General features: G+C 56.9%; 1 protein-coding gene across 2 annotated transcripts in view; it reads right to left on the bottom strand.

The window, feature by feature from the left end:
• Positions 1 to 651: 651 nt before the first annotated feature.
• The window catches only part of SBK1 (SH3 domain binding kinase 1), a 49,274-nt gene continuing 23,073 nt past the window's right edge, over positions 652 to 26,852 (bottom strand). Inside the window, exons 1-4 of one of the 2 annotated variants that reach the window (XM_028524125.2) lie at positions 19,962 to 20,838; positions 4,957 to 5,189; positions 3,387 to 3,589; positions 652 to 2,610 (exon numbers count right to left, since the gene is read on the bottom strand). In XM_028524125.2, the coding sequence (XP_028379926.1) occupies positions 1,807 to 2,610; positions 3,387 to 3,589; positions 4,957 to 5,182 (1,233 nt within the window). In that variant the 5' untranslated portion in view covers positions 5,183 to 5,189; positions 19,962 to 20,838 and the 3' untranslated portion in view covers positions 652 to 1,806. Of the gene's footprint in view, positions 2,611 to 3,386; positions 3,590 to 4,956; positions 5,190 to 19,961; positions 20,839 to 26,852 lie in introns of those variants that run through there. The other variant, XM_028524132.2, reaches the window with a different exon arrangement.

Below are 26,852 nucleotides of genomic sequence, written 5' to 3'. Positions count from 1 at the left end.
GGGCAGTGATGGGGGGCCTTGGCCCTTGGTGAAAGGAGGGATTTGCTACTTACCTGGCGTGTGGAGGCCCCAGTGCCCGCTGGAGAGGTGGGTCTTGAGAGGGGCGGCACGCCGAGGAGGGGGCCAGGCCCTGGGGCAACCTGTTTGTAAACTGGACCCAGGCAGGGCAGGGGGACCTATAGCCCTTTTGCATGGTAGGAATGAAGGGTGAATAGAGAGGTGGAGGCTCAGGCCAGAGGGTGGTCGGGGCTCCTGTACTCAGCCTGGCCCTTCCAGGAGCCCCTCAAATGGCCTAGAGCCCCAGGAGGGACCCTGGCAGGTGGGGCCTGGGATGGCCGACGGCGCCCTGCCAGGCGGAGGGAGCAGTCTCACCCATGTTGAGGTTATTGCGGGGTCCTGTTCCTCCTCAGAGAGGGCAGGGCGCGTGAGGGAGCCTGGGGTGAGGCTGGGCCCCTCCCCTTTGTTTTTCTGCCGAGGGGCCTGAACCAACCTGCAGGTGCCTCCTGGCCGGGTTCCCTGAGGGGTGTGGTGAAAAGCAGGCCTGGATGCCCTCTGGCAGCTGTCAGGTGAGACTCCGGGGGCGAGGCAGAGTTACTGAGGCGTCTGGATGCAGTCACTCAACACACTCGGCTACACACACACACACTCGCACTCTGTGCGCTCACACACACCCATCACACGCTCACTGCCCTCACACTTCCTCGGCAGCCCCATTCTCATACCCACAGTGTTGCACGCCAGGGCCAGAAATGTGTGAGATGTGGGGACAGGGTCAGCCTGAGACCGACAGCTTTGACCCCAGCAGAAACCCAGGGGAAATTTCTGGCACAAATCACTTCACAGCCTGCCAAACGCCAGGGCGCTGTCTGGGCCGGGCAGCGAGGACGTCGGAGGATCTGCGCAGTTCCCTGGGCCTGGGGAAGGTGCGGCCAGCTGGGGAGTTGGGTGCCCCCGGGCTCTGCACTCACTCCCCTGCTCTGGGAGCCCTTCAGTCCCCGGGGAGGAGGGGAGGACTCCCAGAGCGTCATCTTCAGTGGATGTGTGGGCCAAGGCAAGCTGCCCTCCACGTGGGCTCAGCATTCTCATCAGCAGGATGGGTTGGGGGGTGTCACTGGATTCCCAGGGCCTGTGCTTGCACTCGCGCGCACGTGTGTGCGCACACACACACACACACACACACACTTTGAAACATCCAGACATTTGCTACATTTTGCAGGGGTCTTAGCCTCTCCCCTCCAGGTTCCCAGGGAAGCAGCAGGAGGCAGCTGGGCAACATTGCCCTCAGCTCACCATCCTCTTTCTGGCCAGTGCCCAGGGTCCCTAAGCCTCTTCTCTGCTCCAACACTTCAGTCCCTGTCTGTGTCCAGGATGGGAGGGTGGGGGGCAGGAGGGCAGAACCTAGGGTGGGGCTGCGGGATCATCTGCCAGGAGGTGCACAGGGCCAGGAGCAAGTAGTCAGGGTTCCAGGGTTCAGGGAGCTGCTGGGAGTCCGCCAGCAAGCTCTGTGCTCCTGGTGTCAGGGGGGCCTCTGAATCCTCAGGTTTGTGGGGCTTGGCTCCTGTGGGCCACGCCCCTGCCCCACAGGCCAGGCCAGAGGCCTTTTGGTGGTTATCTCCCCAGCCCCTTGGACGGATGGGTGCCCGGGCTGCCTTCCTGCCTAATCTACCACCACTCCCGCGGGGCTGGTCCATGTTGCCGCTGCCTCCTCCACCAGCTTGGTACGGGCCCAGGGTGGCTCCAGCACCCAGCCCCACTGCGTGCGCAGCAACCAACCCTCAGTCCCCTGCGTGAGGGCGGCAGGACGGCTCAGACGCAGATCTCAATGGCCGTGGCCAGCACCACCTGCCCTTTGCTCTTGTCTGGGCGGCCATCGGTCCTGCCTGGGGGCCCTGGGGGGGCCAGGCCAGCCTCAGGCACGGGCACTGGCCCAACGGCGGGGGGAGAGGGTCGGGAGCCGCTGCCACTCTCTGTCAGCACCGTGCGCTTGAGCGGCCCTGGCGCCTCCAGACGCAGTGGCCCTGCTGGCGGCGGGCGGTCCCCCGCGGGCTTGCGCGCGCGGTGCGAGGGCCTGCGCCGCAGCTCGGAGGTGAGCTCGTGTTTGAGGAAGCGGAAGACCTCCTTGGCCGGGCCGCGCCGCTCTGGCTCCAGCGCCAGCAGCCGCTGGAACATGCGCAGGGCAGGCTCTGTGAAACGGCGCCACTGGGACGGCAGCCCGGGCAGGCGGCCACGCTGCCAGCGCACGAACTCCTCAAAGAAGGCATCGGCTCCTGAGGCCGCCTCCCACGGGAAGTTGCCGGTGAGCACGCAGAAAATGAGCACGCCGAAGGCCCACACGTCCACGCCGGTGTCCACGGCCAGGCCGTCGGCGCGGCCCGCCTGGCACACCTCAGGCGCTGTGTACGGGATGGTGCCGCTGACCCGTTTCACGCGGCAGCCCACACGGCGTGTCATGCCGAAGTCCGCCAGCTTCACGCGGCGGCACTCACGGTCGAACAGCAGCACATTCTCAGGTTTGATGTCGCGGTGCACCAGCTGCCGCCCGTGCATGAAATCCAGTGCCAGGCCCAGCTGCTGCACACAGCGCTTCACTGTGTCCTCAGGGAGCCCCACCTGGAGCCAGAGAAGGGGGCATGCTCAGGGCCGCCCGTCCGCCCCTCCCCCAACTCAGTCATCCTCCCTCCACCCTCCCCCTACCCTCTGCCAGTTGTCCCACCTCCAGCCAGAGCCTGGCCTCTCCGGTGTCCATGCCACTAACAGCACCGGCTACCCTCCCTCACCACTGGGGCATCTCCAGCGGTCTGGCTCCTTTTCCCCAGTAACTGCAGTGACGTACTGAGCACCCGCCATGGGGCAGGTGCTGTGTTAAGTGCCCTATCCTGCACTGTCTCAGCAACTCCTCACAGAGGTTCCCTATTATGCCCATTTCTCTTGTACAGACACTGAGGCTCTGAGAGGCTTTGTCACTTACTCAGCAGGTGCCAGAGCATATTCAAACCTGGCGCCGGCCAGCTGCAGAGCCGGGTGCCTGGGACCCTCCCAGCTCTCTCCCTGCTCCAGGGCACCTTCCCTGAGAAGACTGCGGCCCTTCTGCCTCCCTTTCAGGGTCCCCACCTGGTCCTTTGCAGCTGCAGCCAGTGGAGGTGACTGTTGGACTTCATCCATCATTCTGGCCGCTTCCCTCCTGTGCTCATCTTAGTCTGTTGTCTGGCTTGTTGCCACCTGTCTGTGTCCCCCACCAGGACCAGAGCAGGACCTCTGTCCTGTTTACTGTGAATCCCCAGTCCTCCAGTGACTCAATAAATGCTCATGGATTAAACCTTCACCTCAGCTCTCACTCTCTGGGCCCTGGAAGCCCGTCTCCCCTCTGTCCGCTGCCGCCCCAGTACCTGAGGAGGGATGATGTCAAACAGGTCCCCGGCGGGCGCGTACTCCTGGGCGAAGACGTAGCAGTCCTCGGTCTCAAACACCACGTCGAAGACCTTGATAATGAAGGGGCTGGAGGAGAGGCTGTTGGTGATGCTCACCTCCCGCAGGAAGTTCTTCAGCTTGGTTTTGCTCTTGTTCACGAATTTCAGTGCCATTTTCGTGCCTGGCAGGACAACAGTGGTGAAGGTCCCCTCTCCCTGCCCTTCTGCACCTGACACATACCTGTGCCGGTCAGGCATGAGGCACAAGGCATGCCAGGGGCCCCAGTGGGCATGACCCAGTGAGAGGAAAGCCCTCGGCGAAGGACATGCAGTACGTCAGGACTCAGCCTGCGACCCTCAAGGAGGAGGGCCTGCTGCCTCCCCTCCAGTTCCACTTTCTCCCTGGCATGCTATGCGTATTCACCTGCCTGCCTCTCTCAGCCGTGGCTCGGCTTCCTGAGCACAGGGCTCTCTGTCTCCCTCATAGCTGCCTCTCCCATGCCTGTGAGTCTGGTGCACAGCAGGTGCTCAACAAATGTTTGTTAAATAGGTGAATGAATAAGAAGGGATTAGACACCAAGAGGCGAGGGCCTGCACGGCACATATCCCTGACTCTGCTTGGGCAGGCACCTGTACCTACCCGGGGCCTCGGCAGTGTGACACGCACCTGTGTCCACAGAGTGCTTACAACCACAGGCCTTGCCTTCAGAAATTCACTCACAACTCACTCCTCATAATGACCCTATGAGCTGGACACTAAGGCTATCCTGTTTTACAGAGGAGGAAACTTAGGCACAGTGAGGTTAAGTCACTTGCCTAAGGTCACACAGCAAGCAAGTGGCAAAGCTCAGGTGACCCCATGTCCAGTGCTCTTCCTGTTGCCTTCCGTCGGGCCAGAGCCGCCTGCCCCAGGCATGTGCAGATGTGGGAGCTCATGCAGACCCCATCTCTGACTGACCGAGTGGGCACTGCTGTGGGCCTACAGTAGGGGGAAGACATCAAGCTCCATGGTTAAGTGAGAAGGCTCTGGAGCTGATGACTGGGGTCTCATCCTAGCTCAAACCCTCTGGGTGACCATGGCCAAGTGACTGACTCTCTCTGGGTCTCAGCATCCTCCCCTGAGAAATGGAGATGGACACACTGTTCTCACAGGGTCACCCCCACCCTCCATTAAAGGTGGTGCCCTGTTCTGGAGGACCCACAGCTCTGTCCGTGGCCCTGGTAGGCTATCACTGACATGCTGGTGATTCTCCAAACAGCACAACCAGCCTCAACCTTAACCTCTGCCTGACCTTCAAACGTCCTTGGTGCACCCCCTTGGGTGCCCCAAAGGTAACGTGGGCGTCCCCAAAGCATCCAAGCCTGGGCACTGTGCCCCCAGATTCCTCCTTTGTTCCATCTGTCTGGTCTCCCCCTCCCTGGGCTGCTCAGGCTGCATCCTCTTCACCTGGACCACTGACTCTGCCTCCTGGCCCCGGCAGAGAGCACCCGAGAGCCCCAGCTAACTCTCTACTCAAGCCTTAAAACCAGCCACCCTGCAGGTACTCACCTGTGCCCTTGTATGCCACCAGGTCAACCTTCCCATAGGTGCCTTTACCCAGCTCCCGGACCAGTTCGTAGTGCTTGGTGACATCACTAGCAGCCAGCGTGCGGAGGGTCAGCGCCTGCATGTCTTCAGTGAGGAGCGGCACGCCGGCGCCCAGTCCAGGGGCCGTCCCCGGCCCACAGCAGGGCAGGGAGCGGGGCGGGTCGGGCTCCGGGCAGCCCACGCTCATCTTCTCCCTGTAGTGAGGGGGTGTGGCACGGCGTGTGACTTCAGGCTAGGGTCCCCTCCTGCACCCACTCTTCCTCCCCAGTAACCAGGATCCCTGCGGCTGAGGGCAGATGCCAGGCCCAAGACGGCCACAAGGGGGCGACAGCATCCTCGCCGCATTACCCTCCTCCAGGGCTTCAGGATTGGGCTTGAGCCAGTATCCTCGAGACAGCTGCTGCCCCCGGCCTGACTTGGGCCCTGCCAGCCTGTCTGTCTCATGCTGTCAAGTGTCAGAGGTGATACTGACACAGAGACAAGCCCCGGACTGAGTTCACACCAGCGGTCCCATCCACAGTGCTGACCGGCACCTGCTGTCAGCCCCGTGTCGTTCAAGGCCCTGGGGACACCACCCTGAACAAACGGGTAAGAACCTTGCCTCGTGGGACTTACACCCTAGGAGGAGATGGATATAAACACGGCGGCGAACAGGTGATTTTTATGTTATGAGAAAAGGTGATACAAGCTATAGAGAAAATAAGGCTGGGAGTGAGGAAGGTGAGGTCACAGTATCAAAAGCTTCAGTTACAGAGTCTCAGAAAACTCGGGCAGGAGGGTGCAGATGTGGTCACACACCCTCCACAGCGTTACAACCCCTCCCTGGCCGCAGATGACAGCAACCCCCCCCCCGCCCCGCCCCGTGTAGGCACACACAGCCCCTGCCCCGGCCCCCAGGTGGGAGCGCAGAGCACTTGTTCCACAGACAGCCGCCCCCCTCACCCTCCCCATTCAAGGCCTGACTGACTCCTGCAGAGTCCACACAAGCTGGATGCACCCACCCCCCAGAGGTACTGCGTTTGTGTACAGATGGTGCTGGGTGGGGGTGCAGAGCTGCAGTGGGGAAAGCCCAGGCCTTGGCAGCCATGCATGCCTTTCTGGGGCCTGCATTTCTTGTGTAAGGGGGAGAGGGTCAGACCGGGGGGCCTGAGCCCTCAGGAGTGTGTGTGCACACGTGTGCCAGTGCACACACCAGTGGGAGAGGCTGGCACTGGGTCCCCTAGAAGCTGAGCCCCGGATCCTGCCTCCTGAGAGCCACTTCTGCTCACCTCTGTCCTCTACCTCCGGCCCCAGGGGTATCACCAACACTCTCAGCAGCCACCCCTTGCCAGACCTCCCCGTGGCTGAGAGAAAGCACAGGCTTGGAGCCAGACAACTTGGGTTTGAATCTCTGCTCTGTCATTTCTAGCTGCTTGGCCTTGGGCAAGCTATTTCATCCCTCTGTGCCTCCGTTTCTCATCTATAAGAAGGATACCGGTACCTTCTCCCTCTGGGCTGCTGGGAGGGTTCAGTGAGGCCACAGGTGAGAAGTGCTTGGTGCCTGCCCCAGAGTGTGTGCTTTCCCTGGGTTGGGTGTGCGCGTGTTCTGAGCACGGCCAGAGGCTGGAGAAGGGGTGAGTTCCCCGTGAGGCCAGCATCTTCACCCTGGCCCAGCTGCTCCCCTTCCCGATCCAAACCCTCCTCTCCTCCTCTGCTTTCCCCTTCCCTCTCTGCACGACCCAGCCTCCCACTTCGCAGGGAGCGGAGGAACATCAGGAGGGAACTTCCTGGCCTCCCACCTAGCCCCGAACGGAGAAGCTCCATCTGTGTGTTTTCCCGGCTGGCTGGGGAGCGCACAGCCCTCCTCCAGCCTCGGCTCTGGCTCCCGCCCCTTCTGCTTCCTCTGGATCCTTCTCCCCCATTCAGCCCCCTCCCCTCCATTCATGAATAAGCCTGTTCTGCTAGAAGCTTCCCCTGCCTACTGCTTTTCCTCTCCTAGCTTGTTCAGCCTGAACATATGCCAGAAGTCCATCAGAGATGCCACATGAATGCCCTCAGAGCATCTGTAGCCCATTTCACAGATCCTCAGAAGGGGGGATGGTGGCAGGCCCATGGACACCCAGTCCTGTGTCCCCTCCCTCTACCACTGTCACTGTGCTCACACTAACTCTGCCATGGCACCGTCACCAAGTCTCTGCAGTCCCAGTGCCAGGCTGGATAGCACTGGGCCCTTCTGGCTGCAACCAACGACTGGGCTCAAGTGGGGTCTCTCCCCACCATAGTCTTCCCTGGTTGCAGGGCTGGAAGGGGCCAGCCCTTCCAACTCCCATCAAATACCCACACACTGCCTGGGTGGAGAGGACCCCCAGTGAGGACTGAGGCGATGGCCTTGATACAGCAGCGAACCTTCCCATGGAGTCTGGGGCTCTCTCCAGGGTGCTGACGAGCACACGGCCTCTTTGCCTTTGTCCACCAGGGAGAGACCCTGGGCAACTCTGCTGACCTACTTCTCCTGGTGTGTGGACGCCCCAGGGCTGCAAGGTGGGTAGCCCACGGGTGTGCAGGCATGTGCACACACGTGTGCAATGCTCCCACTTTGGGCAGATTCCACATTTCTTGGGCACCTGACTGGCAGCTGCAGGTTGCTAGAAGGAAGAAGCCCTTTCCTCCCTCCCTCAGGACCTCTTGGTGCCTGCCTCCTCCCTGCTGCTTCGGCCTCAGAGCTGCCCTGTGGGCACCAGGCTGTCAGGGGCACAGCCACAGAGGGGTGGGTTTTGGCCCCCACATGGGCCCCCTTGCCCCAGGCTCAGCCCGTGCCCTGACACTGCCCTGCACCGCCCCGCTATAGCTCTAATGCCCCCTGCAGTCTCCCCCACTGTTCCTGCTGTCTGCCCCCACCACCCCACACCCCAGCTTTTGGGGCTCATCGTCCTCAGGTCCCACTCCTTCAAGAAGCCTTCCTGGCAGCCCCAGGTGCCAATTCCTGTCTGCTCAGGCCCCAGGATTCAGACAGGTTCACCTCCTGCAGGGTCCCTGTTGAGTATGTTGGGGTGGTCTCAGCTGTCCCCTGCCCGTCCCCGTCAATAGGCCACAAGCGCCCCAGGGGCTGAGGCTACATCAGATTCAACTCTTTTTATCATCGCCTCAGTCCCTAGGATCCAGTTTTGGGGTTGTTGCTATTGCCCCCCCACCTCCTTCCTCACTCCCCTCTCCCCCGGGTCTGTTCTCTGTGAGGTGTCAGCGGGAGACAAGGAATGAGCCCACACACCGTCCCTGCTACTGTGCCATCCCCCCAGGTACACGCCGCCTGTGACCCAGTTCCTACGCATGTGACTTAAGAGGCGCAGCAGGGAGCGATGGAGACTGCACAGGCCTTGGGGCTCAGCAGGCTTGGCCTTGATCCTGGCATGCACCACTTTTCAGCTGGGTGACCTTGAGCAAGTCACCTCACTCCTCTGGGCCGTAGCTGCCGCATCCGTGTGACAAAGGAAATAATAATAATAATGGCAAAACAGCAGAAACTACCATGTAAACTGCACTTACACGCCAGGTCTGGTTCTGAGGGCGAACTCATGTGCCCTCACGATGCCGTGAGGAGGGCATTGTTACTGCCCCCACTTTAGGGGTGAGGGGAACGAGGCACAGAGACCGAGCAACTGGACCAAGGTCGTGCTGCTAGTGCAGGGGTGGCTCCCGAGGCGGCACGCTGGAGCCTCTCCAGACCCCTCGGTGTCCGAGCGGGGAAATGGAGGCCCGCTGGGGGCAGAGCCTCCACCAAGGCAGCGCCTGCGCCGGGTCGGCCCCTGCTGAGAGGTGACGGGTGCCGGGCACCAGCCCGGTGCTTCACACGGATGAACTCAATCCTCACAACAGTCCACTCGGAAGGACCAGCTCCTTCCTTTAGGCAGGGACTCGAGACCAGAGTGAGCGAAACACAGCTACCTCCTGAGTAACCACTCAGGGAGGTTACTCAGGTTGAAGGCATTTGTCTGGCATCAGTGGGGAACCTGATGTGACAGTGCTTCGCCCGCATCACTGTCACTGCCTGTGCTCTAAGGAGTGGCTGTGGACGTGCCAGCACCAGGCACTGAGGCTCCTGGCAGACCCAGGACAGTTGGCTCGGCATCTATCTGCTCTCGAGCTGATGGTGCTGCCCCGGGGTGCCCCGTGTGACTTGCACCTCAAGTGTATGTCCTCACTGGCCCCCAGGGAGGCCCTCAGTTCCCCATCAGTGTTGCTGAAGGCAGGAGGGTGTCACCCACTCTCCATGGCTCCGACCACAGAGGCCCTGGCCCTGTGGGCTGGATGCTCCTGCACACGCCGGGAGGGCCACAGAGGTGGGGCTAGGGCTTCTCAGGCCAGAAGCAAGAGCGAACCACCACCTACCATTCCTGCTGGCAGGTGGCTCGAGGTGGGTGCCCTATGAAGACTACACCCAATGCATCTCCCAACTCAGGCCTGGCTTGAAGCCCCTGCTGGCTATGCACATACGGTGCCGGCTTGGCAGAACTTCACTGAGGCCTCACAAGCGTCCTGCCAGGGGAGGGCAACACACGTCCTATTTCTTTGAGACAGCTTGAGGAACAACTTACATACCACAGAATTCCCCCACAGTGCACAATCCAATGACTTTAATGAACGCAGACAGCTGTGCAGCCACGGCCACAAGTGAGTGACGCTTTCTGTTCTGCGGAGGGAGAGCAGAGCCCAAGCATCGGCGATTCACTGTGCTTGTGGCGAAGGCCCACTGCCCGCCAACCCCCGTCTGGCCGCCCATACCATGCAGCGGGAGGGCGGCCGTCCGCACCACACGTCTCGCCTCCCTTGTGCCAGGTGTGGCCCCACGCCTGGTTTCCCCAGTGGGATGAGAACAAAAATGATGTGTCACTGCTAGGCTGGGGCTTTTAAGAATGGGTCGAGTTTCTCTGTTTCCTCTCCGGTATGCTGACTCGATGCAGAGGACTCCCGGGCCCTAAAAGGTGGTGGAGCTACAAGACAGGAGGAGCCTGTGTCCCTGGATGTGGGGGGATCACCCACTCTGCATTTGATCTGAGCCAGAGGGAAACTTCTATTGTGTTAGGCTGCTGAGGTATAGGGGCTTGTTTGTTATAGGAGCTAGCATTACCCTAATTCAAGAGTTATATAGCAAGTAAGTGAAACAGTAAGATTTGAACCTCAGTGTGTCAGACTGCCTGGAGTGTGGCCAGAGAAGGTAATCCGGATGCTGATAACTCTGGCAACCGAGTGATAAGAATCCAGTTACAGGAGTAGGTGGAGGGCGACCAGCCTGTACACAGAAGGGGCCTGTCCTTATCCTGTCTGTGGGAGAACAATACTAATATTTATGGAGCATTCACTAATGTCAACTGCTGTGCTAACACTGTGGATTAAATCATTTACCAATCACAAGTCTAGGAGGTAGGCGCTAGCTCCCATTATTATCCCCATTTAACAGAAAGGGATATTGAGGAACACATGGGCTAAGAAACTTGCCAAGAGCTAATATTTAGCACAGCTGGGATTTGACCTCAGGCCACCAGCTTCAGATCGCATGCACTGTGTCCTCTGAGGGTCCCGAAGGCACATCCAGGCAGATAGCCCTTAAAATGAGATATGGCCCACAGCTGCAGCCGGGAGGAAGTGGGGGTGCAGACAGGCAGACAGTGGGCACCCAACTGTCTGGAAATCAGCAGGGGGCAAAGTCAGACTAAGTCATGTTGGTCAGACCTTCCTGACTCTCACTCTGGGTTCCCAGGCTCTCTCCCCACGCGGCCCCTGAGCGCAGGCAAGCCCAAAAGGGCATCCTTGACAAAGCCTTCCCCTGGGAAGGGGCCACTGAGTGGATGATTGTTCCTGGGTGGGTCACTGGCTTGCATCAACATTATTATAAGCCCCTGTGAAAAACCAGCTACCAGGTGGAATTTCAGGTACAGAGTGGGGACAGGGAGCCCCTCTCTCACCTGCTTACTTTGCTTCTCTGTAAAGCCAGGGGCTGAAGCTTCGTTCCCTTAACCTGCATGGCTGAATCAGCTCCCCAGAACCCCACGTTCTCCCCTTGCCTGCCTCCAGGTTCCTTCCCTCCAACCCCCTCTCCTACACATGTGATCGGATACATCTTCTGAAGAGCAGATCGGACCTGATTCTTGCCTAGTTCATGCATTTTCAATGGTTTCTTGCCTGGAACCACGATGTTTTCCCCTGCTCATCACCAGTTTCCCTTTCTTCAGGGAGTGGTCTCTCTCAGCCCATATGTTCAGTGGGGCTGTCTGCACCCTGGCTTTAGGGGCCGGCCTGGCCCCGGCCTGGCCAGCCAGTGGATCCATCCCATCCATCCCCCAGGTCGCTGTGGCTCCGAACATCTAGATCAGGCATGCCTAAAGCCAATTACACTCCTGAATGTTTTTCTCACGAATCAAAACATTTCCCTTCCCGAGTAAACCAGTTTGAGTTGAGTTTATGTAACCTGCAACCTGGCGATCGCAGGGGAGCACGTAGCCACTGGAGCCCTGTGCTGGGCGCTGACACGAGGCGAGCAGGTCAGAGTGATGGATCAGGTGCAGGGTGTAACCTTACAGGTCAGGAAGGCAGACAGTGTAAGGACTCAGATAACCATGAGGCCGGGAAGGCACTGGTCAGTGCTCCGACATGTCCAAGGAGGGCACTGGCAGTGGGGGCCAGGGTGGCCTCCTGAAGGGGGTGACAGCTGAATGCACCCTGAAGCAGACTGACAATTCAGCAAGAAACCCAGGAGCTCCTTGAAAGTAAGCCCTATGCCTTAATCATCCTGCTATTTCAAACACTCAGGGCGTGACAAATGCCGGGTGAATAATTCTTTAAGTGTGAGGGAAGTTGTAACTTTTTATATCTTGGCCTTCCTGTGTGCGATCCTACAGGCACAGACCTATCCTCCCAGGAGCCTTCCTGAGGCATCATTAGCCCCACTTTACAGATGTGGAGGCTGGTGGCCAGAAGGGAACTGTGATTTGCTCGAAACCACATAGAAAGCTGGTGGAAGGACTGGGCTGCAGGCCAGTGTGTCTGCAGGGTGAGGTGCTGCTGTCCCCCACCTGCCTCAGCCCCAGTGCGGCAGGGACGGGGGCAGCTGCACAGGCACCGGTCACCGCGCACAGAGGCTGGAGGCGCTGTGATGAGAGTGACCCTGGAGAGGAAAGGCATAAAAACAGCCAGCACTCAGGGAAGCCTGCCATGTGCCAACTGCTTCGCATAAACTGACCCATCTAATCCTGCAACATCCCAACACAGGGGCTGTCGTCCTAATTTATAGATGAGGAAACTCAGGCACAAGATCAAGACTGTCAGTAAGTAACAGAGCCAGGGTTCAAATCCAGGCATTATCACTCCAGTGTCCAAAAGCTTAACCACTATGCTTTACTGTCTCTAAAATAACAGAGTAAAAATTATCCCCCATTTTCTCAACATGCCAACACTTCACATGGCGGCTGCCATTCCATCTTCGCAGCAAACCCATTTCACAGATGAGAACGCTGAAGCCCAGAGGGGTTGAGCAACTTGCTCAAAGCCGCACTCAGCCAGTGAGGGGCAGCGCCAGGGACTGAGCCCTGAACCCTGACTGCTCCATCTGTCCTTCTCTACTCTTGGTCTCTGGTTTGCAACCCAGGCCTCCCTCTAGTCCCACGGTCTTCAGCACCACAGGCGTGGACAGCACCTATGCAGGCCCAGCACCAAGTGCAAGGCCAGGGCAGGCCTAAGGGGGCTGGGCACCCAGGATGGAGGAACTGCTGCGGAATCTTAACCCAGGCCCCCAGCGCTGGGAAGGTCGGACACAACCCGAGTGTCTATCAGTAGGGGTTTGGTTAAATAAGTGCCAATATATCCATTGGTATCTTTCCAGCGGCCCCTGAACCCACTTGAGCCAGACGGGACTTTGGAGATCGGGTGGCCCAGCTCCCGCATTTCCCAGGTGAGGAGACTGAGTACAGCTGGGAGTTCCCCAAGACTGAGCCACAGAGATTTCGAACGACTTCTTCCCACTGTCCTCCCTACCGGGGGCAGCCCGGGGGGCCCCTTGACCGCCCCCCCCCCCCCCACAGGCTGGCATACGTTGTGCCTCCCCTGAGGCACATCCTCCGGGGTCCGTAACCTGGAATGCTGTCCACATGCAGCCGGGGTCCAGAGCTGGAGCAGGCTCTCCGGCCTCTTTCGGCCTTCCTCCCCACCAGGCCCCATGGGTGGGTGGGAGCCCTGGGCCCCACCCCTCCCAGCCTAGCTGTGGGAGCCTCGCTGGGTGTGGGAGGAAGCATGGGCCTTGTTGGCTGGGTGAGGTGGGCAGCCCAGCACTCAGGGGCATCAACGGGAGAGGAGGGCGGAGAGCACGGTGGTCGCCCACCCCTGGCTGCTGGGCCAGGGGTCGTGGCTGGGTGCCCATCCGTGGACAGGTGGTGGCCACTGGGGGAGTGGCTGGGTGAGCAGAGGCTTCCTGAAGAGATGAGCCCTTCCCGAGCCAGGGACAGAATGGGGGATGTGGGCTAGCTCAGGAGCCTGGAGCCCAGATTCAGGCGTTCCTGGGCAGGACCAGGTCGCTGCCACTTCTCACCAGGAGGCTGGTGGCGAGTCTCTCACTCTCTCCGTGGGTGCCTCCATTTTCTTGTCAGCAGAGCAGCCATAATGACGGTGCTGATTAAAGTATTAATAACAGCCAACATCTGCGAAACACTCCAAATACAAGTACTTTTTATATTCTCGTATTGACTCATTTAAATCTCACAACCATCTTATTCCCATTACATCTATACCTACAGCTCAGGAAACAGACTCAGAGGAGGGAAGATGACCGGCCGTGTCCAGTGTCACACAGCTAGGCATGGCTTAGAGGTAACTGTCTGGCTCTAGAACATTCAGTAAGAGTTTGTTGAGCACCTAGCGATGCGCTTGCCACTGTGTTCTTGGATCTGGAACACACTTACGAGCCAAACAGCCCTGCTCTCAAGGAACTCACACTCGAGTCTGGAGGCAGACAGTGATAAAGGCAAGTAAGAGGCATCAGACCGTGAGAAGTCCTGCAGGGGAAGAAGGAGCAGGGAGGGGTGAGGAAATGCTCAGCAGCGTGGGGAATGAATTGTAGATGGGGTCAGGAAAGGCCATACTGAGAAGGCTGCGCGCACGCAGGTGTTGTGATGGAGAGCTCCCCTGGAGGAGGCACCAGGGACTGTGCCTGGGGAGCAGTGAGGAGGCCTGCATGGTCGCAGAGTGGTGGGTGGGCGTCAGGGCAGGAGATGAGGGTAGCGGTAAAAAGGGCCTGGGAGGCCACAGCGAGGACCCGCCTCCCGCTCTCGGAGAGCTGCACTCCAAACTCTGGCCTTGCGCGAACCCTTCCTTAAGCCAATCCGGTGTGCCGGGCCCTGGAGAGACAGCATGCGGCCAACTCAAGGACTCAGAGGCCAGCCCCCCCCCTGCCCCTACAGTGCCCACCACTGTCCTTGCAGTGAGGCTGAGGGAAGGGGAGGCAAGGGAAGCCTTGGAGGCTTTTGAGAGCCCTAGGGTTCAGATTCCTCCACGCCGCAGCTCTCACCTGCCATGACCCCAAGGGAGCAGAGGCGTGGGGGCGGGAAAGCCCATCAACAGATCGTCCAGGACCGGGGGTGGAGCCCAGGTTAGGGCCTTCCTGGCTGCTCTTGCACTGGCAACTTGAGTGAATGAGGGAAAAGTGGGCAGGATCTTCCCTAAATCCTAGATATGGAAATTGAGTAAAGACCTCCATTTCTTTTTTAACCAATTAAAGTGTGCTAACATTCCCTTTCTGCTCAGAGCTTTTGAGAACTAGTATTAAGAGCAAACCCCTAGTGGGTGGGTACTCAGTGCCATACACAGCACTTTACACATATTCATTCAGTAAATCTTCACTGTGGCCCTACAAGGCAGGTACAGTACCATCCACCTTTTTTGTAGATGAAGGATCTGAGGCTCAGAGAGGTTAAGCACTGGCGCGAGGTCACACAGCAGGATCTAGAGGTTGTACTTTTTACCACTAAATCACGTTAACTGTGGGCCCCACTGCTCCTCCTGGAGACACATGGGATAGGGCTGGCAGGCTTGGAGAATCTCCCTGCTCTGGTGGGGGGTGCCCGACCGACTGGGGGAGCTGCCCTGGGGCGGGGATTTCTGCAGCCTCTCTGGGTCTTGACCAGGAGGAGGAGGTGGCAGAAAGGTGCCCCCAGGCTGTGCTGCCTGCCCCCTGCCCCTCAGCCATCCCAACACCCAGAGGCAGGTAGGACATTCTCAGTCTCTCCCATGACTGGCTAAAGCCGCGGGGAGGAGAGCTGCTATAGTGAGAAGTCACACTGACTTCCTCTGGCCAGACCAACTCATTTGCATATCCCAGCAGGGTTTGGCAGCAGTAATAACAAATATTTAAATGGCGGGGCCCTGGCAGGGTAGCTCAATTGGTTACAACATTGTTTCCACATGCCAAGGTTGCATGTTTGATCCCCCCCGGTCAAGACACATATAAGAATCAACCAATACATGCATAAATAAGTGGAACAACAAGTTGATGTTTCTTCTCTCTCTTCCTTCCTCTCTCTAAAAGTCAATCAATTAAAAAAAAAAAAGAAACAGCAGCCCTGTAAGGGGTTCTTTAATCTTCCCCACAATCCTAGGAAATAGGAGCAGTTATTATTCCCATTCCACATCAGAAGACACTGAGGCACAGAGGGCAACTGCCTTGTCCAAGGTCATGTAGCCAGTGAGTGGCAGAGGTAGGATTCACATCCAGGCAGTCTGCAGCCAGTTACACACAAACCTTTGGGGGCTCACAGAACTGGGCTCAAATCCCTGCTCTGGGTTAACGCTGTTCTCCGAGCCAAATGAGAAAGCATGGCCAGTGCCCAGCGCGGAGTACTCGACGTTGAAAAAATGCTCCCCTGCTTCCTTCCAACCCTAATACTACTCAGCTCCCAGAGCAGGGCCCACCTGGGTGTCCAGACCTGTTCCCTCTCCAGGCCGTGGCCAGGCTCCTGTGGGGTTTGGGGAGAGTAGGTGGATAGGATGGGGGAGGGGCTTTAACTGGCCCGTCTAGGCCTAACTGCCACAGCTTCATAAAATCAGGGGAGTAGGGGAGGGAGGGAGAGAGGGAGGAGTTTGGGGAAGACTGAAGCTATTGGAGATGCTGGTCCAGGCTCTGGCCTGAGGCCCATCTGCCCAGGGCAGAAAGCCTGGGGACAGAAGCCGGGCAGGCAGAGCACCTCGACAGCAGAGCTGGGAAGGAAGAGGAAGCACCTACCGAACTAGGGCCAGGCCACCCGACAGCCCACCCTCAGGCAGAGCCATAGGCCACGGTACTGGAAGAGCCCTCATAAACTCTACCCCACCTCACCTGGAGCAGGGACGAGCTCCATGTTCTTCAGCACCACACAGCACTGCCTTTTGGACACCTGCTTCCCCATACGTGGGGACAGCACCGAAGGCCCTGTGGCCTCCCCAGACAGGCTACAGCAAAGTCAAGGTGGTTACCAAGGCCTAGTCTCTCACTTGCCAATGCACCTTTAAATAAGAAACAATAGTTTCATATGCTGGACCAGGTCCTAGGCCATTTTTATGCTTTTAACTCACTCCCCCTGATGACCCTGAGGTAGGTATTATCTTTGTTTTCCACATCAGTAAACTAGAGCCCTGAGGAGTTAAGTGAGTTGCCCGAGGTCGCACAGCGGCTAAGCAGGATTCAAACCCAGGCAGGGTCCAGAGCCTGTGCTCTCAATTATGGTGCTCTGCCGCTCCTCCAACCTCTGGCTGCTGTAGACCTTCATCCAAGAAGATGGCACACTCCCTGGAGGGCCATGACGAGTGTCTGGTGCCCAGGGCTGGCTCCTGGCCCAGCTACTTGGCAACACCCATTGGTTTCTTTAATGTTTAGGGAGCACTGACATTTTTGAACGACTTCTGAATCTAGGCCCCCACCTCTCCTGCCTGACCCAAACTAGAGCAGCTTAGTCTCAGGTCCTAGAAAGTTAAAGCAAAGACGAAGCTTATAGCTTCCAATCCCTCTCTGACCCATGGGTAAATGGAGGCCCAGAGAGTCAGAGTCTTCAGCAAGACCCGGGCCTAGGACCTTGGGCTTTTGCTCCTGGCCAAGTGAGACAGTTAAAACAGGTTTCTGGTGGCTGAACTCTCCTAGCGCAGGGAAGGAAGCATGAGACGGGGCAAAGACTGAAAGTGGGACAGGCTACTGATGCTCCAGTGGGAGGAATCCAGGCTTACCTCGCCACAGCCTCAAGACCCCAGAGGGGTGCTGCATCGCTCATGTTCTAACTTGGCCACGGGGGAGGCAGGAATGCCTACATGTGCGAGACACACACAGACTATGGTCACCCGAGGAGCAAACGCTTTCTGGCCCCCACCCCAGGCCTGCAGAGCCAGCTTTCTGCAAGAGCGGCCAGAGGTCCTGTTAATGAGGGAACAGGCCGAGTGGGCCTGGGGCAGACTGGAGGGTGGTGCTGTCTCAAGGTCATCACTGTCACTCTCAGGCTCTCATCTGGGCTTGCCACTTCATCTGCTTTTTCAATAGGATCCAAATATCAATATTTGTATGTGAAATTGTATGTTTTTTAGCATTGACCACCAATAGGAGAAAAACACTGTTTGGATCGTCAAAATGTGCCTAGAAGCTGTATTTTACACGTGTTGTATATTATGCTGGGTTCTGGTTAGACAAAGCCGATGCATTGGGGACGAGACAGATCTGGTCCCACGTCTGGGAGCTTGAGTTCTGGATGTGGAGACAAACTCTCACAACACATGTAGACACGTGCTACTGCCCCCCAAGCCACCAACCCATCAACCAGTCCAATGCAGCTCTCCACCCTGTGCCGGCCCGGGTCAGATCGAAAGGGAAGGTAGAGGCAGAGAGCTGCTCCTGTGCCATCCAATGGTGGAGCTTTTCAGGTCAGGAAACAACACAGTGGAGGGAGGGAGGGAGGGAGGGAGGGAGGGAAGTAGGGGGCATGAAGATGAGCCAGAGGTGAAGTAGAGGATGATGAGTGAGCAGTGGGAGATGATGACACTTGGAGGTGGTTTAGGGCCACACTGCAAAGGGTTTTGACTGCGGTTTAGTCCAGACTCAACAGGGAGCCACCACAGGTTAGTGAGAAGGGGAGATCTTACTTCCTGTCTCCTTCTGGCCTCTTGATGGTTTTCCCTAGTCACAGTGACTCAAATCTCTGCTCTTTAGCTCACTCCACTCCCTTGCCTGTGGGTCATATGACAAGGCCTCAGGCTCCTGGGAATCCACTGTGGGAAATGAACTCTTTCAGAGATGGAGAAGACGCACCTGGATGTTTCTGAAGGCTCAACTGCAATCTGCACCCACCCCTCCGGCTGGCTACAGAGTAGCTCACTCTCTGTCATTGTCTCTGGGAGATGCCACAAGCTTGCTCAAGATCACCCAATCTTCGGGGCAGTTGCCCCCCCCCACCCCCGCCCACGCTGAGGGGAGTTGCCTTGACTCTCTTTGAATTTGCAGGAGGGGCTGCCAGAGATCAGGCCAGAAGCATCTCCAACCCTTTCTCCTGCTGATTACATCCTCTCCCTTGGGTCAATCCTAGCAGCAGGTGAGGGGGTGGGCATTTGGTATTGAAAAGGGGAAAGAATTGGCCACACAGACTCAGGGACCCAAGTCTGCAGCAGGATGGGGATCAGGTGCTTCAGGTGTGGGGTCAGAGATGGTCACCTGGGCCTGACGAGGCCCCCTCCAACCAAGCACAGCCTGGGCAAACTGAGAACAGCCCAGGGGTCTGATAAACAGTAAAGATCAGGAGAGGAGACTGGGATGAAATGAGAAAATGGACCTTGACTCCAGTGCCTGGTACATCACAGACCCTAGCTAAAGTTCACTGAATGAATAAATGAACAAAGAAACTCCTGGCGGGGCTACCTGCACCCTGCCTTCTTCAGCACTGCCGCTTGCCTGCAGAGGGCTCAGGGAGGAGAGACTGGTGGAAACCCCAGCAGCCCAGACTATTTCCTTGGCACCATTCAGCCCCTTCTCAGGATCACAGATCCAGAATTCCAGGGCAAAGCATCCCCAGGCCTCTCATCTTCCCATAAACTGCAGGGCCTGGAGTTCAGGACCTCGCTGTCACTGAGGACCAGGTTGAGGAACTGCCTTGTATATGTCCTGGAAAGTTAGAGTGATAACCTAGAATGGCCCTTTGGTTGTCCAGGACACACTGACCCAATCTGAGGGGTGGGCCTCAGTGTTTTGGAGGTAAGGAAAAGAAAGGAAGGCCTTGGGTTTGCTGCCCCTGGGGACAGAAAAGTGCCTGACCTGAAATGGCTTCTTCATCCAGACTGCCTCCCCCTCCCAGCAACCGGTGCCTCACTTTGGAAAGGGCCTGCCTCCTCCCTGTCCTGCAGGGAGCACTAAGTGTTCTAGGTGAAGACTCCCAGTGTGGCCTGGGTAGGGGGCAGGGGAGTCCCAGAGAAAATAAGGGATTCCCATCATTCTCTCAAACACCCATTCCCTGCCCTCTCACAGACAAAGACACACACCCAAAGCCTCACCCATCACCCTAGGGCTACACACTATGGGTCCCCTCACCTGTGGACACCCCCAAGTCTTCTCCCTGGATGGATTTCACTTGAGAACTCAGCCTGGGCTCCGGGGGAGGGGTACATATACTCCAAAGACCAAGGATCCAACAGCTCCAGGCTCGCAGTTTTTTTTTGGGGGGGGGGGGTACTCTACCATCTTCTCCCCTCTCCGTGGCACAAGGTGCTCTGCCACCACTCCCCGTTGGGGCCTGAGCCCCGAACCCCAGGGCTAGGGTGTGGAGTGGGGGAAGGGAGGAGGGGGCGGCTCCTCCCAGCGAGACACAAAGAGACGTCCTTCAGCCTTGGATCCATGGCGACGCTGGGGAGGGGGGCAGTGCGCACCCAATACTTCCTTCCCCACCTGCAGGTCTAGGGGCCTCGGTGGCCACTCACCTGCTGCTCCTCACCTGGGCCCGGCTTACCTGGGCTGGGGCCGCGGGGACGCCGCGGCAGGGGGCCTGGGCGCCGTCTCGGTTTTCGTCAGCCCGGCCCGAGGGGCTCAGGGCGCCACAACCATTGGCTGGGATGCGAAGGGCGCCGTGAGGGACTCAGTCGCCCAGGTCCTGAATCTTTGAGTGTGTGTGTGTGTGTGTGGGGGGGGGGGGGGGGAGCGATGCCCCGAGGCCTCTTGCTGGTAAGGGATAGCTCTTGCTGTCCTCGGGTCCCTAGATTTGGGGTTTCTGTGTGCCGGAATTGGGGGCGGGGGCGTCTAGGACTCTGATCTAGGGGCGTTCCGACTGGGTCTTCTTGTCTTGAGGTGTAGAGTTGTATTGCCCAGAATCTTGAGAGGGGGTGCCGCAATCCCGGAGAGGGGGGTCACTGTGTTCTAGGTCTTGGGGGTCGCCCGGATTGAAGAAGGGGAGTCTTCTCAATACCGAGAAAGTCTTCGCCTTCGCCGGCTGGGAAGTCGTTCTGTGTTAGATCTGGAGGCTCCCCCCACCCCGCTTTCTTGGGGTTGTCTGGGTTCTGGATGTGGTGGGGGGATCCCCACGCTCCCCGTTGCGGGGGTTTGCTGAGTCCCGGCCACCCGCAAAGGGGCTGGAAGGAAGCCCCTCAGCCGCTGGGGGGCTCCGTCGCCGCCGCTACGAGCAACCCGGCCCTGCAGTCCCGGACCCCGGCCTGGCCCGGGCTCTGGCTGCGGCTCCGGATCGCGCTCCGCCTGGTGCTCCGGCCCGGGTCCCGGTGCCCGCCCGGGCTGCGCTCCATCGCGGCATCGCGGCTCCACCCTCCAACCCGCGCGCACCTGCCTGCTTGGCCCGGGGCTCCACCCTCCGGGTTGCGCGCCGCCGCCGCCCGCCCCTTTGTCCGCCCCGCTTGGCGCGCGCCCTTGCGCACGCGCACTAGCCCAAGCGCGCGCTCTCCCTCCCGCCGCGCTGTCCCGCCGCGCGCCGCGGAGCGTAGTTTTTCCCCACGGAGAGGGAGCGGCTCGCGGCGCCCCAACCCCGCTTTCCGGCCTTGCTGGGTCCTAGCGCCGTCGTGCTTCCTTTCTATCCTCCCCCCACTCCCAGTCTTTCTAGGTCACAGCCCACGAGGGGGCGAGAACGAGGTTAGAGAGGACTCGAGGGAGTCTGAGAGGGTCACCTGGTCCATCCTCCTGGCCCCTGCGGCATCAGACTGCCCCAGACTGTCCCAGTCTATTCTTGTGGGGTGGAGCCTGTGTCTGTTTCAAGGAGGGAAACATCCGAGCTCTGCAATAGGATACACATTCATTTACCCATCGGTCAGTCATCCATTCATTCACACATTCATCCATCCATTCCATTTTGAGCAAGACCCCAGAGAACAGCCTACCCAGAGAAGAGGCCGTAAACTGGGGCCTTGGGGGTCATGGCCAGCCCAAGGTGTGTTCTTGACCCCGGTTGTGAATGGCAGTGACTAGTCATGGAATGCACAGTGCTCACCAGGTAAAAGGGAGGAAAGGGGATTCCAGGCAGAGGGAGCAGCATGTACAAAGACACCACTCAGGAGTGAGGAGCATTGTGGGTTTGGTAACTGAAAATTGGTGGCTTGGAAGGAAGTCAGTGGATCAGGATGGAGATGAGATAGGACAGCTCATACCCTCAGGCCCTATTCTGTCTCTTTCTTAGCCTCATCCATGCACCTTGGCCACACTGTCTCCCTAAAAAGAAAGTCCCTAACACACCCTGCACCTTCCCTATTTCTTCCAACTATTTGTTCAGACTCCCCCCCATCCCCACCCCCACCCCAGCACACTCTCCCCAACTGCAGTGACTGTTTTTAGTAGTTTTAGAGCCAGGGATTGCACACTCAAGTACCTATAGTTCACATAAATTACTGACTGGGGCCAGGTGCAAGGTGATGGGGAGTGGTGGAGACGAAGCAAACTGGGGCATAGTGGGCCCTTTGTGGACATACAGTCTTTCAGCAGAAGCAGGGAACCCATATTCTAACAAAACATCCTGTACCCTTAAATGATGAAAACAAATTCCCAAAATTCAGAAATACTGAATGGGCCAAATGAAACATTCTTCGGGACCAAATATGGCCCATGGGCCATCAGTATGAAATCTCTGCTGGTGAGAACATTGCCTTAGTTCCTAACTTGTCTCCCTCCTGTCTCTACTTAGACTTTTTTCCTTTCCCTAGCATCCAACTCCCATGTGCCCATCAACTCTGTAAAATACAAAGTAGTTTGGATTGCTCCTCTGTGTAAAATTGCCAATTATTCTGAGTTACTTCTAGGGTAAAAATTTAACCACCTTCTCCTGGTGGTCAAAGCCCTTAGCCTTTGGGGTTCCTTATTGAGGCCGCCTCTTCTCCATTCAGCCTTGGCCTCAGCCCAGCGTTCCTAGGACATCTGCTTTCTCATACCTCTGTGCCTTATTTCCTTTGCTTCCTATCTAGAACATCTCACCCCTCTTCTTTGTTCCTCAGACAAGCTATCCTCCAAGATACCTCCTCTCTATCTCCCTTTCCTCTCTCACCCCTCCCTAGCCCACTGATGTTCCCAAGTTTCAGGTTTCATCCTGACTTTGTTCTAATCCTCTTCAGATAAGGCCCTGTTGCCCCAAACAAAGTAATGGAGCAGTGTGAGCTATTGGGCCAGCAATAGAGAGAGGCTAGGGAGAGAGGGAAGAGGGAAGAGAATTTTTTTTGTGCCTAACAACTGAATCCCAAAATATTAGAATTCAGAGAGCAATTTCCTCTTTTTATGGGAGGAAACTGAGGCCAAGGGAGGGGCAGAGGTAGAATCGGGCCTTGAAATGCTCCCAGCTGTGGTTCAAGGCCACCTTCTGTAGACATCTTCCCAGATTCCTCAACAGGGGATTTGATTACCACCAATGTGATCAGTAAAGGTTTGCCAAAATGCCTGTGGTAATCAAGACCCCCACCCCGAGCTCTTCAGGGTGGGAAGTCCTGGTACCCAAAGGGGACACACTCTTACCAGGGACACAGCAAGAGTCCCATTAAAATTTAAGCTAGGGCTGCTGCCAGGACACTGTGGACTCCGTGTGTTCTGGGATGAGCAGGCAAGCAAAGCAGCTCAGAGTCACTGTTCTGGCTGTAGTAATTGGTCCTCATTTGCTAGAAGTTAGTAGACCTGCAGTAAATGACCCTAAGTTACTGAATTACTACAAATACCTTGATCAGTTACTAGAAGAAGGCATGGATGCTTTTACAAAGTGGGAGCAGGGAGGAATTTTGGAATGTGGAGTCCAGTGACCCACTGGTTATGATAACCAAGGGTTTATACCCCTCGGGACAGAAGGGTTGGGTCGCACCACCAGGTGACCCACCAAGATCTGTCTAGGTGACAGTTGAGAGTGTGCATGATTAAGAATGGATAGGGGAAAGGGGAAAGGATGGCTACCAGTTATGGCCCCAAGGTCAAGTGCAACAAGAGGAGGGAGCTGTAGTTTGTACCATGAATCACCCTCTTGAAACTTTCCCTTAGAAAGAGAGGCTCAGAGCATCCATGAAGAATCTGTGTGGCATGAGGGGTGGGATATAGAGGCCGTGAAAATGTGCCACCCTGATCTTTGACTGCAGAGGTGGTGATTCTGAGGGCGGCGGCGGCGGAGTCTCTCTAGGGTTCATGGAGGAGGCTCTGCTTTGCTTCCTTCTAGCCAATGCCAGCAACTGACAGCACAGCAGAGCCTCCCTGGAGACACAGGGCCCTCTCTGATGGGCAGCTTGGGATCAAGGACTCCCACTGGCTTCACTGAAACTTCCTTAACATTGCACTGCAGTCTAAGACGCCTCCTATGCTACCTGTCCCAAACATTGGGATTACTGAAGTCTGATCATTCTCCCAGCCTCCTCTGGCTCCTTCCCTGTTCCTGCCCACCCTCCCCGGCCCAGCATTTTCCCTAATAAATTGCTGGTCTGTTTCTCTCCCCATCTTGGCCCACTTCTCAGAGGACTGAACCAACACAACATATCTGAAGAGAGGAGCTAAAGCAGCTGTCTGTATGCTATAGTCTTTCCCCTTAACCCCCAGGGATAATCCAGTCTTGCCAGCTCAAAGTTTTGTATTCACAGCAGTGCTGCCTTTCCAGAGAGGGTCCTGATGATGATAACTTAGATAGCAGAACACAGAGATAAAACTTGGCTACAACTGCCACAGCGACACAGAAGAAACATCAGAAAACAGCGATCCCCACTCCGATTTCCCCTGTCCTGAGCCCACACCTCTCCGGTGCTCCTAGCAGTCAGCTGCAGCTCCCTGTGCAAGGAAGCATGTGAGACCGCAACCCAGGACTTCAGATCCTTAAGCACCTTCCCTTTGGCTGAGTTTTATATTTACTGATGTGTCAGAGTTTCTGCTACTTGGGGAGGGGCATGGGGAAGGCGTGCAATAGAGTCTCTGTCCTCCAGAACCTGTGCACCATAACCTTTCACGCTGTACGGGTCTGGGTAGCTCCATAGCTGTACTGAAAGCACTCTGCTAAGACCTCGTTGTGGCCCAATTGATAGTTTCCATGCGGGGGAAAATAATGCTGTCCGGGGGTTTCTCCAGTGTGCTTTATGTCCTCTGATGCCCCTTATTGCTCCTGTCCCAGTCACGATGGAGAGAAGGTGTTCCTCGCTTGTTGTATAGGAAGTACCCCTTCCCCTGATGGCCACTGTCATGCCCGGGACATTGCTGCTGGTGATTGGCACATGCAGCATGATCAGGGACCCTGGTGACATTGGTGACTGAGTAGCTCAGAGAACTGATCAGGTTTAGGAAGCTGAAGATGAGGACATTTTGGGCAAAGCTGCTGACAGCCAGGGGCAGGAGTTTCTGAGGCCACTGGGAGACACAGGTCAAGTCATTGCTGAGAAGGAAAACCAAGAGTTCCACCAGAACCTGGGGAGGATCACAGAGAAGACAGCAGGCAGCCCAGGATGCACAGCAGTGGGAGGCGACAGGGCTTTGAACCTCTCAGTACCATTTTGGAGAGTTTATTCTGAAGTGAGAAACGCAGTGCTCCAGCAAGAGTTCAGACGAGCTCCCCACCTCTCATGTCAAAACACAAGTGTGGCCACGGCCAGCAGGATGCCACTGATGACGGCAAGTGCAGTGTGGGGCAGTATGCAGAGGGAGGAACATCCTTCTTTGTGATATTGCAGGGCTGCTGAGTTTACTTGGAGCCGCTTTGAAGGGAATCCTGTCCCCGGCTGCTGGGGGCCTGCCAACTGCTGTGAGAAGAATATCGCCACGAGGACGGGAGTCATTGTCCCGGGAATGAAATCCAGGAAACGGGCCTCGAGCGGGGCGAATAATGGGGAGTCATCTTTATCTGTCATCTCGTTTCTTTTCTTTTATTAAAAAGATCTGACACTAGTATGATAAATATTAACATTGATTCTAGCTGCGGATCTGCATAGGTTTTTGTTTTTTTCTGTATTTTCTTTCACGTTTATAAAATAGATTTTTTAAAATTTATTGATTTTAGAGAGAGAGAGAGAGAGAGAGAGAGAGAGGAAGGGAGGAAGGGGAGGAGAAAGAGAGAAAGAGAGAGAGAAGCACTGGTTTATTGTTTCACTGATTTATGCAGTCATCAGTTGATCCCCCGACTGGGGATCGAACCCGCAACCTTAGTGTACTAGGGACAATGCTCCAGCACACTGAGCTACCTGACTAGGGCCTCTTTTACATTTTTTTCCAAATAAAGCCTATTCAGTGGAAGTGTTTTTACATGGGATTTTGAAAAAAATAAAAAGAGGAAAAAACAAATTCCAAATAACTTTTTCACTATGTGATTTTGTTTTCTAAAGCCAAGTCCAAGAACCACCTAACATGACCTCAGTCTCACTCTGAGAAGTGTGGGAGTGGGAAGTCCCTGGGGCAGCCTGCTCCTTGCCATCCACACCCGTTGCTCACGGTGCCTCTGAATGCCGGTGCCGCTTAGGACTGGTTGCGGCTGTTTCTCTGGGAAGTTGAACCTCTCATGTCAAAACACAAGTGTGGCCACGGAGTTGTGGCCAGGGTAGGATAGGTCTCCACCCTCCCCACTATGTTTATTTCTGGGGAGTGGGCACATGTCCTGTGGGATCGTCAGAACAGAGGCAGGGCTACCCAGAGCAGGTGCAGTCTCAGCTCCTTCCCTGGAGAGGTGTCACCAAAGCTGCCTCCAGGACTATAGGCGTTTGGAAGGAAACAAGTGCTGTCTGGTACACACCCCTGGGGGGCTGGCTTTAGAGATGTCCTAGTTTGGGCTTCCCAGAAACAGACCCTGTACAAGCAGCTCTGAGAGCAAGTGGTTTATTTGGCAGGTGATCCCAGGTAGCGGAGAGGAGAAGAGAGATAGGCGACCAGGGGTGTGTTACCAAGCAAGTTACCACTGCAAGCAACTAGCGGTGAGCCCCACTGGGGAGCTTTCAGAGACAATGTAGAACACGCATTGACGTGCACAGAACGTGTACTATACCCCGGCTTCCGTCAGTCCGTGGTGGGAGCTGCTGGGGGAGGGCAGTGCTGTGGATGTGGGCGGAGCAGGCTGGAGCAGAGAAGGCCCTGGGGGGGGGGGGGTGGAGAGGTGGGAGGATGAGGATGCTGCCAGATGGGAGTGGGGAGGGGTCCAGGGCGCTATGGGCGGGAAACAGAGTCTGCCACAAATGACTAGCCCCGAGAGGAGGGCCCTGGGTCTGGCCTGATGCAGACCTATTCCAAGTGGAGTAGAACTCTGCTATCCAGCATTAAATTATTCCCATCTTTTAGCAACAGAACCCCACTTTTCCTTAGGGGACCCACATTCCTTGACATATCCTTCCTTATTCACTAAGGGTTCTGATGGCAGGGGTTACCTATTCTACCCCAAGGTTGGCCTTGTGACTCAGCCCCTACCAATCATCGAAGACCAGCC

The sequence above is a fragment of the Phyllostomus discolor genome, chromosome 3, assembly GCF_004126475.2.
Source record: "Phyllostomus discolor isolate MPI-MPIP mPhyDis1 chromosome 3, mPhyDis1.pri.v3, whole genome shotgun sequence".
NCBI lineage: Eukaryota > Metazoa > Chordata > Mammalia > Chiroptera > Phyllostomidae > Phyllostomus > Phyllostomus discolor.
Note: the sequence above shows the minus strand (reverse complement) of the source record. Positions and strands in the feature narration are given on the sequence as shown.